Genomic DNA, 21233 nt, shown 5'->3' with positions numbered 1-21233 from the left:
ATTGTGTATATGAATTACATTCCTTTAGGCTCTGAGTGAATCTGTGTTTTCTACGGTATGATTACGTTTTAATCCCCACCACTTCCTTCTTTGCCATGTGGATTGCTTTTCAATATTCTCCAGTCTACTGAACTCAAGAGAAGTAAAAGTAACCTCTGTACAATCTATGTCTATAATTCCATTCAACAACTGAAATGGGAACAACTGATTCATCTGAGACGTGCAAGTACTTGGATTTGAAAATTCTCACAATGCCTGCACTCAGTCTTCCTGATGAAGTTTAAGCTTTTCAACCACGTGTGTGTCAGGGTAAGTGTTCTCATGGAGGCTGAACTGCAAACCTGGATTTCTAGTGTATAGCTCAGCTCTGGGTTCTGGTTTTGAATCATGACCCTGGGAGGCAGCAGGCTCTGAAATGAGCAGCAATAAGTTAGACTGAAGAAATTATAGGAAAAGTAGGAATCACAAGACCTACGAGAGAGTCTCGACTGGAAATACTTTAGAAACAACTGAATGGAACCTCTCCTCTTTGCGAAAAAGCCTATATCCAACGCTAATGGCAAAAACCCCTCCACATACAGAGAGTTCACCTACAGATGGTTGAAAAGTGATTTTCTATGATCCTGTAATACCTTATATAATTATCTGTAATTAAATTAGCACAAGATAAAAATCACCTACTTAAAACAATATAAAGTATTCAAAACAATTGCTACGCTAAACAACATTCTTTTTCATAACAGAAACTGTCATATACCACAAAGTGGCAAAAACAGAATGGAGTGAGCCGTGGTTAAGTGTAAATCCTACAGCAATGAAAGTAATTTGTATTATCCTTACTTCTTTGAATAAATTCAGATGACATCCCTATTTCATTTCTTCATTCAGTTTGGAGGCCAGATGGCATTAGAATCATTTACTTCACCTTGTTGTGCTTAATTACTACAATCAACACACTATTTTCCAAATTAATCATAACAAAGTAATTTCATTAGTAACACAGCAGGCTGTTGAATTATTAGCATCATAACAGTTTGCAAACAATTAAACTTTATTTGAACCTTAAAAATTTGCAGAGTGGAACATTATTGTAAGATCTAATGGCAATAGAGGACAAATTCAGTACAGAGCAAATAATCAAGCAAAATGCTATGTAAAATATGACTTACAATCACCTTTGGAAAAAAATGAACTCTCTGACTGTTCATAGAAAAACAAATAAAAGCTAAGCAAACATAATGAGAACGCAGCAATTAGCATATTTTCTAACAAGCCCTGTTGTTTAAATTCTCATTAATGATATTATTACGATCTTGAAGAGAGGCTGACATACTGTCAAGGGTGTAAAGAAAACTTTCTTCCTCCTCCTACACGAATGATTTCACCACATGAACATAAAGTAGTCATGAGCTGAAAGGAATGGCTGTTTTTCCTGTCATATCAATTAAAAATGTTTTATTTCCCTTCTCCCCTCCCACCTACATTCAAGTTTGAAAAGAACAAAGGCCAGAGGAGCTCTGGACAGAAGTAGCACTTTTTTCTGTGCCATCACCATTCAGAGTGGCTCTCTGGCATCCGCTGGCAAAGGACTCCCTCTCCTGGATTGACTGTAAAAGGAGCGGCAAAAGCCTTCGAAACGCTTTCGTGTCGAGGGAGTTTGTGCCTGAGGGGGGAGGGTTCCAAGTGGGCTCCTTTGCGACGAAAAGCTGCTGCCATCTACTGGCCCAGGACTAAAATCTTCCCTTAGACCAGAAGCATCAAACCTGCAGCCGCAAGAAAGTCTATCGACATTTGCAGCAGAACCAACAATTGCTTTGGCTTTTCAATCTCTCAGGCTTTGAAAACCACCCTACTTAATTCATCTCTGGTTGCCTCACTTTTGCCACGATGATTTCGATCTATTCCAGTGGCTCTCTATTAGGAAAAGATTAACAAGCGCACAGATGACTCTCTGAACGCTTTCACTTGACAATGCCCAATTTATATAAACCAGACTTCACCCACAATCCCTAAAATTAATATTTTTTTTTACATGTGAAATCAGGTGACCACAGTATGGAGGGGATAAAAGTAAAATATAAACTGGGAAATATGCTTATAAATAATAGAGGTTTTTCAATATGATCAGCTCATTTGCATGGCTCGAATCCTTATCTTTAAAACAAAGATCTGAAAAGTTTAATAAAGGCAGGACCTTCTAATCAATGACTCAAGATTAGCAGATTATATCTACTCCAAATAACTGTCCAGTCAGCAGCATATTCTGATATATATTAAGGCCATACTGGACCCTTGTAGGCCTTTAAAATACCTTTGATTTCAAATGTACATGAAAAAAATAACGATCGAACGCCACAAACCTCCCTCTGCAAGTCCGGCTACCCTCCGCGTCGGGCTAAGGTTACCCTCCCACTCACCTGTTGCCATATGTTCCCATCATGATTTTGACACTCTCCTCTCCGAGCCGTCCTGTCCTCTCATTGCTTTGAGAAGCACAGCGGAGGCTGAGAGCTGCAGCGCTGGACTCTGATGGCATAGTACCGATCAGGCAGGGTAAGAGGCTGCTTGGCTGTGCCTTCTCACTTTGAGAAGACACTGAGACCCTCCACGCCATCATTATATCATACGAGTGGCAGAATGGGACTGCTTACAAATTTTTTATTTCATTAAATTTAAAGAGAACTACAGTAGAAAATGTCGGCAAGCCCATCATGCAACCAGAGTATTTGTTACTGGTAAAGGGCTTTGCACAAACCACAGTTCTGGTCTGCACATGTGTTGCAGAAGGGGCCAGCTCCTCTCATTTGCAATTCTACCATTTCTCTCTTGTGGCTGTATTTGCCAATCAGTAAAAATTCTTTCATGAAGACATGCTACTACTGTATGAAAAATAAATACTAAGATAACTCATCTATGATGTTTTAACAAAACTACATTCTTCAGCTAGCAGCTACCCAAAACGTGCATGATATATTCAGTTGAAATGTCTATGAAATTATACATTATACTCTAAAAAATAATTGATATCCAGTATTAAGAGAAATTACAACTCATCCTAAAAGTAGCAACGCTGTGTGATACATATGAAATAGTGCTGAAGTCTTCACACAAATCAAATGAGTAAATAAAAACTATGATTATTTCTTTGCAAGATAGCAACAGGTATAATTTTACTGCCTGCATTTAATTTACATTAATATCCTTCCTTTAATTTCACATCAGAAGCATTTTATAATGAATGCATAAAATAACAAAGACAATGATGTTTAACAAAACAAAGAAAGGTTATGAGCTGTCACTCGTGTTTTCACGATGACTCCCCATCCCAAGCATTTGCAGATGAGCAGAAGAATCTTCCTTTTCTGCAGACAGAAAGGGAAAGTTGCATTTTAATTTTTTTTTCAGTCAAAATGTTGATTTTCCCTGCTTAGAAAAAAAATTACACTTTTAGCCCAGGGGAAAAAAAAAATGAATGTTTGTTCAATATTTTGTCAATTCAGCTCCTCAGAAAGGCCATAAAAGTGGTATTTTACTAAAGAGGAGGAGATTTGGGAAAACAGCTGGTTATTCTCAAAGGAATTTTCTCTAAATAATCTATTTATTCCCAAAGTAAACTCTCTGAAGTTATTTTTAGAATAAAATCAGATTTTTCTTTAAAAAAAGAAGATGATTTGGGAGCATGATCTTCGTGTTATCAGAAAACTATAAAGACTTTTTAAAAGGCAAAGACTCATAATGCAGAGACCAAGAGAACATATGAGCTATTACAGAATATTGGATTAAAATGTACTTACCCAGGACTCTCAAATATCATACATCTCCATTATGTAGGCTTTCGGCACCAAGCCAATGGCTCCCTTCATTTCTCCTACCCACCAGCCATATCTATTGTATTCCTAATTGAAAACAATATGCAATATTAACCTTTAGACTGGTGTAAGTACAATGTCGTTTGTGTGCAACTTCTTAGAAATGTTATTTCTTTTTATAAAGTTATAGGAGCTTGAGCTGCAAATTGAAACATTTTCATCTTTTTGTTTGTTTCTGGACACTTTAAAAATGCTGTTAGACAAAGATTTAAATGAACGTTTAAGACAAAGCCTGTTTAGCCTGTTGAGTCCAGCGCGCAAACACACAAACAGTCACCTAGGACAGGAACCTAGCAAACGAAACTGCATGAGGAAGTCGGTTCCCTGGGGCCCTTTTCCTTCTCTCTCTCTCCTCCCCTCCCCCCCCCACCCCCCACAACCTGGGGGGCACCTTTGACCATGTAAACACCCCGCTAGAGGCTACAAGGTCACAGCCAGGATCCGTATGATACTATCTTTGCCTTCAAGGAGCTTATCATCTAGCAAGATAGAATTATATATATATTTTTAAATAAACTGCTTAATTTCTAAACTCATATGACCAAAAATGATTTAGCATGTAGGAGACATGTCCCTTTTTAGGAAAATCTAACACATGAGAGTAGGCATTTTCAACAGAGAAGTTAGAGAATACAAAAAACACGAATAAGCTGTCCCCACATTGGCTTTCCAAAATAATTCACAAAAGGGCTCCTTTTAAAAAGATTCCTGAACGCATTCATTGTTGCTCTTATTGACAACAAACTGCATCAGGTAAAGGACGAATAGAGGAGATGTAAGGGTGGTATTAGAGTCATCCTTAGAGGGAAGCTCAATAAGAAATAAAAGTATCGCAAGTTATAAAGGCAAAATATTAATCTGGCTGTAAAAAAGAGTGATGGATGAGTCATTTTTGTGTTTGTTTTGCAGCATGAGCTAAACCTGTGCCTCCTCTGCTTCCCTTTGCCTCCACTGACAGACACACTGCTGCTCCAGGCATCACGAACACTGTAACTGGTCTCATTTGTCTGCCAGATTGACTAATGTATTTTTAGCTCAAATTTATTTATGTTTAGTGGGATACAAACAAAGTAAAATGAATTACAAGTTTCAAGAATAATATCTTCCAAAAAGCAATACTCTGAAAAAGCATTGTAGGGCCCAAATTTAATTTTTCATATAAGATAAATTTTTAAAATCAATCCCCAAAGTAATTCAATAGGCTATGATTTCCAACATCAGAGTCATAGATAAATGTGCATATGCATATTGAGTTACATGCGGGGAGGGAATGTTAATATCAGTACAGACTTAACATTTGTATTGATTACTAGCTATGCTATTGGCCATCAGACAGGAAACGCATACAATTCTTCCATACAAATGTAGCAACATTCCCATGTGTGTACGGATATGCAGCCTGTCAATAGATTATAGGATTCAAATCTATAAGTGCTTTTTAAACAATGAGATATATCAGATTTATTGTAAGAATAAGACGGAAGGAAAAGAGGGGACAGGCCTGATTTTAATAAAGGCACAGCTCTGGCTTATGAGGCATAGACTCAAGACTGGAAGTTGAAAAGTTCACTGAGAGGGTGGACTTAGTGGACAAAACTCTCCAAGCAATGAAAATAGCCCGATGCCCAGAACTCAATGAAGAAGCCCATCATCTGTGCAGAATAAGTTTATCAGAAGAAAATACCAACTTATTGAGGGCTGTGATTAGCAACCATTATATTCTAATAGGTACCTAATAAAACTGCCCCTTTCAATTTTTGAGGCAATGAATATAATTAGAGCCGAATGCTTAACAAAACAAATGTATTTCACCTTGCAGAGGCGAAAGGCTTACAGTGTAAGATTTCAAAATGGATGGTTACCAGAGTAAGTCGAAGGGTGAAAGCGCTTACGCGGTGTCAATCTAAGAGTTTTTTCAATGGATTACCAAGAACTAGGAAAGGAACCAGTCCCCTAAAGGGTCGAAACAGAAAGAGAAAGAACACCTTGCGTGAGAGCAGACCCAAGCCTGCTTTCAGAGAACGGCCTGCAATCTGGGTTTCAATGTTTCGATTCAAATTACAAACCAGAAAGTTCACATTACTTTTTAATATTCTGCTTTGATGACAATCTACACTCTCAATTAAGGGCATATTATTGTTCTCAAAAAGCTCACTCCCATCCAAACTTAAGAAACTGATATCCAGTGAATCACTTCAACAAAGGACCAGTGACACACTTCATACATGAAAGACTTTCGTATGGTGGTAGCTGATAAGAGTCATTAAATAGAAACTACAGGATTCAGCTGTAAACAAATCCCTGAAAAGGAACACTTCAGGAAAAAATTAAGTTTTAGACTAAAATAATCTTAAATGCTTCCCTTAATTAATTTAAAAGAGTTGAAAAGCATATGAAATACACACCTCATACAAGTCCACTAAAATATCACAGGTTTAAATCAGAAAAGGGTAAAAATAAAAAACCAGAATGTTTATTACTTTACATTCATAAAGAATTCCAGATAGCACTCCTGTGTGGAATTAAGAGGGAAGATAAAATACAGTGAGATAAAAATCTAGTAGGCAAATTGATGGATTTACACTGCAGCCATTAGAGTCTGTCGGCAAGACTGCAAACACAGAAGCTTTTACTTTTGCCATCACCGCCCTCTATATGAGCCTCCTGAGCAACATGAATCCCAATTAAACCATTTGCAGCCTATATGTTGGACGGAAGATGCTTCTCGGAGTACGGCGCTCTCAACTTCAGCCTGAAGATCCAAGAGCACCCACGGTTTCCTTTGGAGGAAGAAAACCTGCCTTTGCCTTCCCTGTTTGCTGCCCCCAAACAAATGTGATTATGGATGATAGATTACTTACAGCGGAAAAGAATGCAATCCATACAACGCTGTCTCGCTGTCCACATACTAAGTGTAGCATGGGTCTTAAAAGTCACAGGGGGTCATTAAGAAAAGACAACCCTCAAACCTTATCTTGTTAATAAACAAAAAATAAAGAGACAAAACCATACCAGGCTGCCATCTAAATCTGGGGAAGGTTAGGAAGCATCACGTCATCCTGATGGCATATGAGATCTCAGGTACAAGAAGGTCTGCCATCTGGTATCCTTCACCCTACGCGGCTCTTAACATCAGCTGAAATGCTAACACAGGCAAGTGGCTGTACTTCAGGAGGACTGATAAAATAATGAAGAGTCCTTTAATCTACAGGAAACCATTCTAGTCAATTTATAAGAAATATTGCATCCCTTTGTAGGACGTGTAATTATTTTCTATTAATCATGTGCTATAAAGCTACATTATGCGGTTATTCTGTTATCACTAGAAAGAGGCCTGCAGTCAGCTTCTGACAATGTTAGGTAATTACTAACACAAAGCTTCTTTCTCCTCCCATGGTATGCTATCAAGATCCAGAGGTGTAGTGATGCTTACTGTATAAAAATAGTACTCAAAAGAAATTCAATATCTGCAAAATGGATGGCTTCAAGGCAAAATGTAATATGGCAGTCAAAGAAGCAAAAAAGCCAAACTTGCCCAGTAATTTGAGACAATAATCATAAAGCAGCACTGAACAGCTCTGATCTAACTCTGTTTTCTATTTTCATATCATTAAAATAGTTTTTATTTGTTTTGTTTTGTGATTAAAATTTTAGGCCTCAATCATTAACTAATAAAGTGATTATGTAATAAGGCAGGAAAAAAAGGACTAGTTGTGATAGAGTGAAACAGACTTTATCCAACACAAGAGCAGACATATGTCCATGTTTGCTCATTAACTAAACCTTCTCTCTCTGGCAGTGTATTATTTTACCCTTAAATAAAGCCCCAACACTTACTTAAATCCTTTTCAGCACCATGATTCTCATTTCTTAAGAATGTGAATCCACTTTCTACAAACCATATGGGAAAAGAATTCTGCCTTAACAGAAACTTGAAACATTAATAGATTTTGTGATGTACCACCCCTTTCAGAAAGTGGTTACCAATCTGTTTGAAAGAAATAGGTGTTAGAAAGGTTAAAAGACAACATTCCTTTCTTCAAACATGTATCTGTGCTTCGACACATACAAAGCCTGGTATGGAAAAAAAGCTAATTTTACTGACCAAACAGAAACTACACTGAGATTCAGAACCAGTGGACTTTATCACTGTCTTCCAACTGTTCATTGTGGCATTTTCAAAATTTTTTTTTTTCAAATTGTTCACAAACATTGTAGTAGCACGAAAACTACGTAACTATTTAAAATATGGAAATACTTTCTTCAAGGCTGCCTCTTTGATCTCTTACTTTTTATTATCTCCAATTAGAAACTTTATAAGAATCATTTCTTATACATCCATCATTTCAAAGGTTCTCTTAATATGCCCCACAGGAACTTGACAACTTTGGTGTTTTACTATTATTATCTACACATTAACTGCTTGACTCTTAGTCTCTTAACCTGTTAAATGAGGAAATGGACACTAATTATTTCTAAAGCCCTCCCTGATGTTTGAATACCACCATTCATGAACCTGCTTTAAGCCCTGAGTCTCTTACCAGCTTATGGAAATCGGCCTCATTACTTTATAATTTACTAGACAGGTTTGATTCTGAGTTACTCTAACTCAAAGAATCACATTTTTTTCTCCATGCACTGTGTACTCCGTTTTTAAAGACAGGGAGACAAAGGACAAGTAAGGAAGGTGACAGTAAGGACTTAATTCCTATAACAAATTCTATCTTCCAGAGTCAAGACACTTTTAATTCAAATTTCTACACAGTCAACATTCACGATACCATAAAGTAAAAACTGATACTCAGATTGATGATTCACAGGTAGCCTTAGGCAAAGAAAATCAACTCATGCTTAGTAGAGGGTGGTCCTGGCACTTGGTGTACTTCACCAACCAGTACATGACTCTGTCAACTCTTCCAGCTGCCACTGCTCTAGTTCAGGCCTTCACTGCCTCACTGTGGACGGGGGCATCATCGACTCAGCCTTTCTCTCCTTCTTAGAAACTGGCTTCTTAAGAACTTAGACCAGCTCCCCAATGTATTAATGACAAACGCCTCTGCTTGGCCTCTTCCCACCCTGCTAGCCACTTCTCTCACTGCTCTGGTCCACAGTCCAACCTTCCATGCTGCTCACGTTCCTGCCTCTGTACACAGGTGCCCCCTCCCCTGGGGCTGTCTCCCCTTCCTCATCCGAATCCTAACCAGCGACGAAGATGCGACTCAAGCTACCCAGCTTTCATGAAGTTGCCTCCAAACTGTCTAATCCATACTTACATCTCCCATTTCAAGCTGAGCATTTATTCCTCAATAGATTTTAAGCACTTTAGTTTTGTCTCTTCAATCAATAAATAAAGTACAAATTCACTGGGATCATAGCAATGTCATATACTTAATCCGCACGCCCTACACTCCAGGATGTGTGTGAGATATTCATTAAATAGGTACCGAATGATGGAACAGGCTCTTTCTTCATCCTGGAGGATGCGCCAGCTGACTATCCTACATGTTTTCTTAAAAGGTGTAATTTCCAACAGTAATACCTCTTCTTTGTATACATTAGACACACTTGAAGAATTTTAGCAATGATAAACATTTGGTTCGGATGTATGTTTAGCTTCACAGTATGAAGTGTGTTGCTCTTACTCGTGGCTGGCTGTTGCCCATCAAGCTTTCCAATGCGTTATGCAGGATACCTTGTCCAAAAAGCCTAAATTCCACTTGCAGAAAGAAAGATACCTACCCTTGCAGAACCGGGACCAAATAACTCCAAGTTCTGTGAAAAAATGACTTCGGTTGAATTTATTGTAAGTACTGAAGAGGTTAAGACAGAACCTGCAAAGGCAGAAACGGTGGGGCAGGTCGACAAGAAAATCTTTTGGGTTTTCAGTTGCTGCTTCTTGTGATTATTTTCTCACAAGATCTAGAGTCTTATCCCAGCTCACTATGAACTTGACATGAGCCCTTGGGCAATCCCCAAGTTCTTTAGAGGTGATTTTTTTGGTTTAGATTTATATCATTCTTTGAGATTTCCCCAATAATCCAGTTACATACCTAACATAAATCAATAAATCTAGTTATTATATATTTGGACCCTCACAGAATTAGCTTTATGAAATCTGTTATTTACTATAATTTTTGGTTGTTGAGGGTAACATCTGCCACTGTTACTCCTTTTTTTTTTTTTTTGGTCTCTTGTCCTTTTTTTAGGGCCGCACCCGTGGCCCTAAATCCTTTTTTCAATTATCCCTTTATTTATTCTTTTTCCCAATTATGTGGAGACTCAAAATTTTCTCATCTATAAAGTGAAGGGCTAGCACTAAGGTTCGCCTACCTCCGAAAAAAAATTCTTTTTTTTTTTTTTGTCCTTTTTAGGGCCACTCCCGTGGCATATGGAGGTTCCCAGGCTAGGGGTCTACTCTGAGCTGCAGCTGCTGGCCTACGCCAGAGCCACAGCAACGCCAGATCCGAGCCGCATCTGCAACCTACACCACAGCTCACGGCAATGCCAGATCCTTGACCCACTGAGTGAGGCCAGGGATCGAACCCACAACCTCATGGTTCCTAGTTGGATTTGTTTCCGCTGTGCCACGATGGGAACTCCAATTATCCTAAATTCTTTAAAGAAGTTCAGGGTTATTTTCTATTTTTAACTGCATTTCATAAACATGTATTAAATATCTGTCTGCCATAACATTTGGTATTGGGGATTCAAAAATACTTAAGACACAGTGCCTACTTCAAGGAATTCAGGGTTGAGAGAGAGAAACAAAGAGCCCTGGTCCTGGCCCTCCTGGATGTTGCAAAAGGGAAAGAGAAAAAACCTTTAGGGTCAGTTCAGTGTTGAGACCCGAAGAAGGTATTTCCTAGCTGGTATCCTCAGGTGAATTACATAATAACTTACTCAGCATCAGTTTCCTCATCTGCAAAACTGTAACACCATACCCTTCACAGGGTTATCTCATGAAACAGAGGACAAAAAGCATCTTGAATAGGACACTGTAGGTAAGCAAGCAATACTTTTTTTGCGGGGGGGGGGGGTCTTTTTAGGGCCATACCTGCAGCATATGGAGGTTCCCAGGCTAGGGGTCAAATTGGAGCTGCAGCCGCTGGCCTACGCCAGAGCCACAGCAACAGGGGATCCGAGCCACATCTGCGACCTACACCACAGCTCACGGCAATGCCGGGTCCTTAACCCACTGAGCGAGGCCAGGGATCGAACCTGCGTCCTCATGGATGCTAGTCAGATTCGTTTTTGCTGAGCCACGACAGGAACTTCAACAGATATTTTTTCATTCCCTCCTCCTGCTTTCCCACTATGCGGTGTAGCCAAATGCCAGGGCAACAACCACAACAAAAGGAGTACTTTGGAGTGCGCTGTAAGGCAACCTGATTATTACGCGCTGTTCCAAAGGGAATATGACTTTTAAAGAGATAAGGAGGGAGACATCTCAAAAGAGTGAGAGTGTGCCAGACAGAGGGAGGTTCTTGACTTTTTCAGTTGGGGGAGAGCAGAAGGGCATTAAAAAAAAATCATAGATTTTTTTCAATTTAAGTTTTTTTAAAATTACCAACATGGTCCTTTTCATTGAGGTTCTTTTGTTTTGCGCCTGGAAAATCTTCGCCCGTTCCATGCAGAATTGAACCGTGCAGGCTCTGCGGCCACAGCAGCTCCTCCGCCGCCCGTTCTGTGTGGCCCGCCCCTGCCGCGCTGCCGTCTGGTTTCCCCTCTTCCTCGCAGACCACTCCTGAGAGCCGGCCTCCCCTTTCACCTGCCGACGTTTTCCTGCAAAGCTCCCTCCAGGTTGCGTTAAGAGAAACTAGGGAAGTTCTTGAGCATGTTTTTTGCAAGTAGGTAACAAGAGGAGACCCCCGAGCGGAACCTGAACAACTTCTGACGTAATTCGGTGTGTAGCGCTGTTTCCACCAACTGCCTGGCACCACCGGGGAGAGGGGGTGCAATGTCAGGTCTGCCTCCTGAGCTTCACTTCCCTCAGGTCCCAAGGCCCCCGTACAGACTGAAAGCCATCAGACCCCGGCAGCGCAGTTTCGAGCAGAAACACTCCTCCTCCTTCCCGGAAGACTCTAAGATGCGATGGTGCCCTGGGAAGCTGCTTCGCATCACCAGCGTGTGTCCTATATCAAGATGTCCCAGTTGCTCTTCGGCAGTGGTTTTGGTATTTGGGGCACAGGGTCAGATGGTCACAAAGGAAAAACTACAAGAGCTAAAAAGTAACTCTGTATTTCCCTCTGCCAATAGATGTCAGCAAGACTTTCATTGCATTTTATTTCTCTGGTGGGTCTGAAGCCAAAAAAGCCCTGGTAACAGAATCTTTACATTTTCACAATGAGAAGCAGATGATCAAGGACAGTTTTAATTCACCAATCACTGGGAAAAAGTCACAAACAGACATAAGGGAAGGCCATGCTTGAAACTCCAAAGAGCACACTCTAAAAAAATGCCCTTTTTATTGTGTACTAGTGAATACTGTCAACCTACATTTCTTGTTTTTGACTTCATAAAATGTCGCCAAAAGCTGCCAAGTCCAAGTCAGATATGTCCTAGACTAGATGAAATATTCCAGGATTCTTAACTCTCTTATTTTTCTGTTAATAGCAGACAAAGCAGCATGCCTCTTTCCTGCTGAAGCATAGCTCTCCTGTCATTAATTCTCTAAAAGTAATTTATTGCCTTAAAAGTAAGGACAGGAATGTGGTTAGCAATTTACTGACAAGTACAGATTGAAAGATACACTAATAGATGATGTAAATCCAGTATAGCAAATGGAATAACATAACCAAGGAGGTATGCGGGACTATGGAATATGCCTATAGCTATATAACCTGGATCCTGCCATTAAAATGATAACATTTCATAAACACAATACTATTAACTAAGATATTATGTCCATCTTTAAGGTGATAATAAAATTGAAATGCAAACCTGTTAGGAGAATTTAGCATGATTTTAAACAACCCGATTCCAAATAAATAAGCAAATAAATAAAATATTTTCAACCTCAAATATGATTTCCTCCCCATCAAATAAATCTGAAACTAGGGCTTGTATTTCAGAGTAACTTCACTAACAACATAGTGGTCATAAAAATTATATATTCCACTTTCATTCATCCCTACAAAAGTCCTTTTTTTTTCCCCTTAGGGGAAGAAACAGGTTTCCAAATCTCCACTAAACTATTAAAGTAGGCGAAGTGTTTAAACACATGAAAAAAAACAGCAGCAATGTTTTATGAAAAGACCTATAAGCAAAAAGTTATGGGCTTGTGTTTTTAGGAAACAACTGCCTGGCACCACCGGGGAGAGGGGGTGCAATGTCAGGTCTGCCTCCTGAGCTTTTAGGAAAGCAGTATTTAGATTTATTATTAGTGAGGTTCAAAGGTTAAAACCAAGAAAATGCTGGACACTTTGAAGGAGGAGCTTGCTCAGCTGGGGTCACATGACAGCTGCTAATTGGAAGATGTTAGAAAGGGAGGAGGGAAGGGCAGGTACCTGCTTCTCTTCCTCCTTTATTGTAACATTTGATTTTCACTAAAAGATAGAAAAGGAAAGCTGGTATTTGCATAAGCTCAAAAGAGACTTAAAATAAACAAATCAGCCCCAGGCTGGCTGAGCACACACAGCTGACACTCCATCAAGGCTTCCTTTGCAACAACAGAAACAGAACACCAAATTTTCAAATCAAGTATTTCTACAGTGAATTTTAATAAACAGAGCCTAATCATCAAACTAGCTAAGTATTTTTGTCCTTACAGTTATAAAGTTAAAATGCTCTTTATTATAATGCATGCCATTTTATTTCCTGATTTATCTAAATATTTATTTGTACTGAAAGAACACATCTTTTCTTAACCTATCTTGTGTTGTCTTTTTCAAAAAGATTATTTTCAGAACTAACAACCTCCCAGAGGGTGAGTCAAATCAATGATAATTAAATACCACAAACTCTAGATCAGTCCATTTGAAAAAGGCAAGTTGTATTTCTTCGAAATCTTTTAAATGGTGTTTTTCATTAGAAAGGACATGGCACTAATTTTTTTTTTTTTACTAAATACACATTTTTAACATCTCTCTAAATACTGTTAGACTCCTTAAAATGCATTCTTCCTTAAATATACAATTTTTACATTTAATTCAGAATGATGAAAAGAGTTTCCATGATTAATGCTTATACTTTATTGACATGAGATAGGAAAGTAATAACCCATAGCTAGATTTAAAGTTGGATTTATGACATCATTTTGATTGTGCGCATTAGCTGCAATTACCTGCACCACTCATTCTGAGCCACTAGATGGTGTAAAAAATAAATTCAAATGGCAAAATTTCATTCCTTCATCACAAAATCTAACTCTTCAAATGATTAAACAAATTTCTAGGCACCTAACAATGCTAGTGATTTCTATACTTACTGAACTTAAAAAAAAAAACCTACTGATACATAGCATCAGCCCTACTTTGATCTAAAAACAGGCCCTTTAGAGCAATCGTTGGCTCTCTTGTTCTCAGAGCCTTGAGTTCTGAATTTATAATAACACCCAGCATTCAAACTGCCATGGTCATGCACATATTAAATAAATTTATGATATCATTTTGTGGTCATTTTTTGCCAAAGTTTTGATTAAATACTGGAAGACCAAGCAAATATAAAATTAGAGTCTCCAGAGGTTCCTATCCTAACTTGCCCAAAGCCGCGTAGGGAAGTAAGAGTCTTTCCAAACACATCCTGACTCCCAAAGCAACCTGACAAACAATAGCCAAGATGCCCATCCATGGCCCACAATTTGTCCAAATTCCACAAAGGAAAGCCAAGTCTCCTTTCTTTCACCCTCACCAAGACCAACCTGCCCAACTATACAAGGACCGCAGCTGGGTAGACGTGGGTATTTGATCATCCAGCCAACGCGGTGCTATGCTGGCTCACCAAGTCCTCTTTCAAAAACCACAATGAGCTCCAGATAAAATGGCCCTCGCTAGAAGGCCTCTCATGAAATGCCAACGGCAGAACTTTAAGCCTCGTGAAAGGCTGATGAAGGCAGTATTTTTGGTCAGCCTACACCCAAATAATAGCTGTTAGAAATTTTAGATGAGAGTATACTCTTCCTACGAGTGGATCACACACTGCCCTTCGCCCTACAACAGGCTGAACATATAAAATTATAATCTCCACAAAACAGGTTTTGGAGAACAGGAATAGCTGTCCCCGGAATCCTAGAAACCTGATACACACCGACGATTGTACTTTCAATTTCACATTCACCGAAAATGATTTTCTGAGGCGATGGTAGAAATAACACAAGCCAAGTGAACGGGGCTTGCCTGCCAGCCTGTCCCAGAGCCTGGTTCTCTGAGGCTTTCGGCAACAAAGGCAGCTTGAGTCATCAAGCAGACTTCGAGGACAGACCCACATGGGCTTTGGAAGGTTCCTTTTTTACCAGAGGAACAGAATAGCTACCTGCCTTTTATCCCCGTAGTCTGAAATTCCAAGTGGAAACCAATCACTTATGAATGAATATAATTAATTTTATATGCAATTTTGCACACAATTTAATTTTATACTGCCAAATTGGTAAAAGAAACTGTGAGCTAAGTAAATTTCAGCAATGATTCCAAGAAAGTTTCTTGTCCAGAACTGAAACTAATCAGTCTGCTTTCTATATTAGGGAACCAACTCAAAAAGCTGTTGTCTGAACACAGGACTACTGAATGCTCTGTAATAGGCTTAATCCAAGAGTTGTTAATATGGCTATTTATAGCTTCCAAGAACTGAAAGCATCTTTCTTAAAACAAAACAAAACAGAAAAAACCCCCAAACGAGTGAGCAAAGGACTGAGATAAATGAGACAGGTCTTAGTTTTGGGAATCTCAACTAGCAGTTAATCGCACTTGGCTGTATTTACTATTTTCCCTTCGATAATCTACAAGTCCTTATATCTCATTTTCTTTGGATTCCTGGTGCCTACAAGGGGCCCCTGAACATTATAGGTACTTTATAATAGTTTAAATTAAACACAAGGAAGGAAGGAAGGAAAGAAGGGAGGGGAAAAAAGGAAGGAAGATAGATACAAGCTAAAAAAATAAAAAAGAGTGGAAAGCCCTGGTCTGGGAGTCAAGATGCCTGGTTCAGCACTGGCTCTGGTGCTTTTTTGACCCAAGTTCCCTCATCTGTAAAACCAAGGATAGATACATGACCCCTAAGATCTCTCACTGGAATGTTCGAAGATTCTCTGTGTATGTTTTACGCACCAGTCAACTAGTGTTTAAGTCAATAAGTGACCTTATTTCCAAATTCCCTTTTGTATCTAACAAGTCATATTATCTTCCCGAAAAGTCCAAGATATTTTCTAACCAACAAAGCACATTAAACTCCCAGACTCATGATTTATGTAACATTTCTCTACTTAGATTTAAACAGTTTCCATACATCATTTGTTTCTAAAGCAGCCTCATGAAATAGATTGGGGCAGGTATTTTTTTAATCCTCATATTACAGTAGGCACAGTTATGACAGGAAAATTAAAGGAGCCCACACATGTCATTAGAAGTATATTCAATTAAGAAACTTGACTTTTAGATCTAAGGACAGAAAGATTTTGAATAATCCAGAATCTTAAGAGGCAGGGACAATGATTTTTTTCATAGGTGAGGATGAGTTCACAGCAACATACTTTTCTATTATGTTTACAATTAAAATTATGTTAAACTTTTAAAAAAATGACAGAAACCTGTTTGAAAAGTATTGCTTTTAAATTGTCGGAACACCCAATGTATTTACATAGAGATGAAAAACTTGTTCTATAAACACAGTGTTTCCAGTAGTGAATGGCAGACAAAATCAGAATAAGCACACAGAAGAATAAAAAGGAAGAGGAAAGAAAAACATAACAAATAACCTAATACCTTACAATGTTAACTTTCACATAAGCACATTGTTTCTGGAGAAGGCAGTACGTGGATGGGAGCCAAAGGCTGAAGTGATAGGTAAACACACTGTTAAGTTGAATCCTGTTATCTGATTGTGTTCAAAATTTGATTACATTTCACTTGACAAAATAATTAATTATTGTGAACTCCCAATTGTTACCAAGGACCTAGAAGAATTCCAACTGGCATTTTCCCCAGTGCTGCAAATCCAAATGCATGAAAATTCAGCTTTGCAGTCACCCTTTACAGGTGTCATTTTGGGGGAACTGCTTACCTTGCTCAGAATGTAAATCACATCACCACGTTTAAATGACAGTTCATCGGAAAGATCTCCTGTGCAGTCCCACAAACCCTGGTAAAAATTAGCATAGTCTGTGCTTTTATCTCCTAGGAAGAAGAAGGAGAAAACAAAAATTAGAGCTTTCCTGTAATGGGCCCTCATTTAAAACTGAACCAACAGCAAGTAAAGGGCCACCCCAAATCACCAAAATGGTCTCCTTCAAAGAACAGTTGATGACATCCACACGAGAACCCTACTCTGGGCTACCAGCTAATTCAGGACCATTTTCAAAAAGATCTGATTTCGAATGTCTCTTTGTTTCCTCTCTCCCTTTCTTGTTTTTACCTAAAACTTGTAACTGCAACATGTTTCTTCAAACCCGCACCTAAAAGTTCCTTCCCATTCATTTTATATAACAGACCTAAGCCCACTTGCTTGCTCTGGGGAAGAGTCAGCCATCCTGCATAATGAGCAGTAGCCATGAGATGTGATAAACTTGTTGTGAAAGAAGCAGCTTACAGAATCTGGGACATGTCATAAAATAATAACAAAGGACCTGAGGTACAAACACAACAACATAAAACTGGCTAAAGGAAGAGAATAAAGTGAAAGTAATCCGAGGGACAATTCCAGCTCTTGTCTTTAGGGACTTGTGTACCCAAAGCCTCTCCAAGTGATTTCTAAAATATTTTAGGAACTTTGAAATCGCCAGTGCCAAAGCTGCATTTTTCATGATTTCTGTCAGCCCCAGTTTAGGACATTAGGCTCTGAATAAACATGCAACATACACTGGAGTTATCAGCTCATCCTTCTAACAGCATAAGCACAATGGATGGGATGTGCTCAAACTGCCATACAGACCATTAACTGATTGATTATTTAGCGCTCTCGCTCTGTAATACCACAATAAACTGGGTAATAAATGCTTTGTCACTTATACAATGTGGGTCTCCTGAAACACAGCATAGAGTTAAATACACTGGATGCTTTTGTTACACTGAGAACCGTTTCCTGTTTTTAATTTCATGATAATTGAGTTTTGATGAGTTAACACAAAAAGAATGCAAGTAACATCAATAAGATGTCCGTGTATTCACTAACCAGGCAGAACATACACGTGCTGACAACTTCCGTCATTGGAATGTCATCTTTGAATTCTGAGGGAATAGCTGCGGAGACACACGCTGGATTGGGGTTGTCATCTTAGTTCTGTTCTATGGCTCTCAAACAGCAGGCTCCTTGGCAAGTCCCACACAACCAGTCACACTAGCCGGTCCTGAGGACGTTTGCCTTATTACACATGGTTTGTGAATTACTCAACGTGTTAAGTTTATTAGAAATTTCAAAAATTCTCTTTAGTATCTGAAACATTCTTTAAAGCCAAAAAGAAAATCTGAACAATGCGGGGTCTGTCTGTGTAAGAAATAAGATGCTGATTTTCAATTATATTTTTAAGAAAATAAACAAGGACCAGAATACTCAATCGAGTGAAATCCTTCTATTAATTTTTTTCTCTTATTTTCGAAGAATTAATAGAATATTTTCTATTAATTTTTTTCTCTTATTTTCGGAGACAGGGAGGAGAGGGAAGGAAGGGGACAGAGAGAGACAGACACCTTATTGACTTCTCCACTCTAGCATCTGAGCGCTCATCACAGAAGCCAGCAGGGACCTACACAAGCCTGGGAATCCAACCAAGAGCTGAGAATGCCCGTGGCCATCGTACATTACATTTCCCCACCCCCTCCAAGCATCTATTATGTAAATTCTATGAATGGACACTAGAGGGCGCTCTGGCTGGACGGATCATGCCAAACATTGGCAATTCTTTTTTAGAAAAAAATTACTTAATAATAAAGTGACTGATTTCCTTTAAAAACCACTTATTTAGACAAATAGAGATTTAGAAGTTGAAACATTCTAGTCAGATTAAATCAACTGCTAACTGGGTCAAATGTTGCGCCCCATGCAGTCTGTCAGTGTCAGTTTAAAAGTCAAGGAATTAGAGCAAAGAGAGGATGACATCATTTCACATGCGAGGCCCTCCCCCCCTTAGTCACTGGCCAGGAGGTAAAAGGATCTAAATGGCTGGGCTCCCCAGTCGAGGCTCCTGTGTGCTCCCCATGCTGCTCAGCCTCAGGCTTGATCCCAAAAGGTTGAAGAAACACAACTTGGGCTAAAACCCAGAGAAGTTTTGGCTTAGCTCGAGCATCCCAGTGGGTTCTTCAGCTGTTCACCTGCTCTTTCCTTTTTCAGATTCTCTCACAATGGTTTTTCATTCAGTAGATTTTTTTTTTAAGAGGTGTGGGGAAGAAGGAAGGAAAAGAAAAGTAAATGGTGATTCTAACACATAATCGCAGCACTTTGGGGTCTCTCTCCCCCTCGATTCGCTTGGTGAAACTCCCATTAACACTAATGGGAGTTACAGGAGCACAGGAGGGGAAGGGAGACCCCCACCGTGTGCAAGATGCATCTCTCCCTAGATGTGCATCACGGGCATTTCATTAAATCTCATGGCTGCAAAGAGGCAACAGAGCCAGCGATCTGGCAATCCTGGGAAAAAGATGCATTTTCTACTGTGATTTCTGCAATCTTGATGATGATGTTACCCAAAGACCAGCCTCATTTCTGTGTCCCCCATGTGAGCTCTGTTAAAAAAAAATAGGTTGTTCAGATCACATGGTTACCTGTAAACACAATTTACTATTCTATCTACTTCAGCGTGCAATGTAAGTTATGATGCGGAAGAAGCAGCTGGGGAGAAAACCTCGCCGTGTATGTTTATTGGCCTTGGTCTCCTCAGGAAAGCGATGTCAAAATTCTTCATATGAATTTCTAGACAAAAAAATTAAGAATTATCTTGTTCCTTAGAGAGCAGCAAGCTCCTCTGGTTTACCTTTCTAAATTTCAAGTGTGCCTAAAATACACAAAAAATTGAATCGTTACAGCCTTAGAAGCACAGAGGGGTCACAAAAGTTAACACTAAAACTGAAAACTAATCCCTGTGAGCTGTGTTTTTTAAAAACAACAATGGCAAAAAATTAGGTTGGGCTATAATGTCATAAACCACAGATAAGTTTACAATCTGGGTTTAAATGTTTCATTGTCTTTACTGCATGAACTAATTTTCCTATTCTATTCACATCAAGATCTATATTTTCAAAATTACCCCCCCCCAAACTTTTTCATTATGTTTCTTGTCCTGAGAGGCATATGTGGTTAAAAAAGGTAAAAAAGGAAAAAAATATTGTGAAGGATACAAACAATGTAATTGCTCCTGTAAGTTAAACTTGCAAAACCAGATCATTGGGCAATGATAACAGAACTGTTATGAAAGTATAAGCTAAACACTGGAGTACTTACTTTTGCCAAAATGAAAAGATTTTTAAAACATGAAGACAGTGGATGAAACATGCAGAAATAAGATAATAGGGAATCTCTCCTTGGGTCGCGTTATAGGTTTAAGAACGATTTTAGAAAGGTATGCATGGTGCACAATGTTCAAAAATAGAAAATGGAATCTTTATTTTCATATATATAAAATATATGCAGGTTATATAAGCTTGAACATGAAAGAAGTTGTAAGAAATACAAGATTAATTTTGGTTTTGCTTACATGTTTTACATTAGAAGAGTCTGAAAACAATTTTTTTAGCAAAATCCGATGTGAAAAATAAAGAACATTCTTGAGTAAGGTTAGAAGTTCACATCATGTGATGCTCAGCAAGATAGTAATACCCTTGTCAACTCACGGCCCTGCCCGGCAAACAAACTTCTAGTGTTACGTCTTTGACAGCCTGGGGAGAGCAAAGGTCACTGCTATGCAAAAGCATTAAAACTGTTGCTTGAAAAGAATTTCATGTCACTAAAGATAAGAATTATGGCATGAAAAGCTAGATCTCCTTATTGCGTTCCTTTGAGGAAAAACGGATTTCTTTCTTCCTTCCCTCGAAGGCAAAATTTTGAGAGATGGTTACCTTAAAAGGGTTTTTGAAAAACACAATTGCTTTAAGCCAAATTTCTTATATTTGGGGAAAGAAATATCTGTATGGGTTGACCTCCCACACCTGCATGGAAATTTTAAAAAAAGAGAACGACATGCTTCTGGCAGCAGCCTCACGACACATAACAACAGGTACACACTTA

At 38.9% G+C, this 21233-nt stretch overlaps 1 protein-coding gene across 2 annotated transcripts in view; it reads right to left on the bottom strand.

The window, feature by feature from the left end:
- Window positions 1-1027: 1027 nt before the first annotated feature.
- The window catches only part of SKAP2 (src kinase associated phosphoprotein 2), a 153550-nt gene continuing 133344 nt past the window's right edge, over window positions 1028-21233 (bottom strand). For both annotated transcript variants that reach the window (XM_047763827.1, XM_047763828.1), the window contains exons 11-13: window positions 17082-17194; window positions 3795-3896; window positions 1028-3362 (exon numbers count right to left, since the gene is read on the bottom strand). In XM_047763827.1, the coding sequence (XP_047619783.1) occupies window positions 3804-3896; window positions 17082-17194 (206 nt within the window). In that variant the 3' untranslated portion in view covers window positions 1028-3362; window positions 3795-3803. The remainder of the gene's footprint in view (window positions 3363-3794; window positions 3897-17081; window positions 17195-21233) is intronic.

Source organism: Phacochoerus africanus, chromosome 16 (genome assembly GCF_016906955.1).
Source record: "Phacochoerus africanus isolate WHEZ1 chromosome 16, ROS_Pafr_v1, whole genome shotgun sequence".
Classification (NCBI taxonomy): domain Eukaryota; kingdom Metazoa; phylum Chordata; class Mammalia; order Artiodactyla; family Suidae; genus Phacochoerus; species Phacochoerus africanus.
This window is presented reverse-complemented; position numbering and strand designations above follow the sequence as displayed.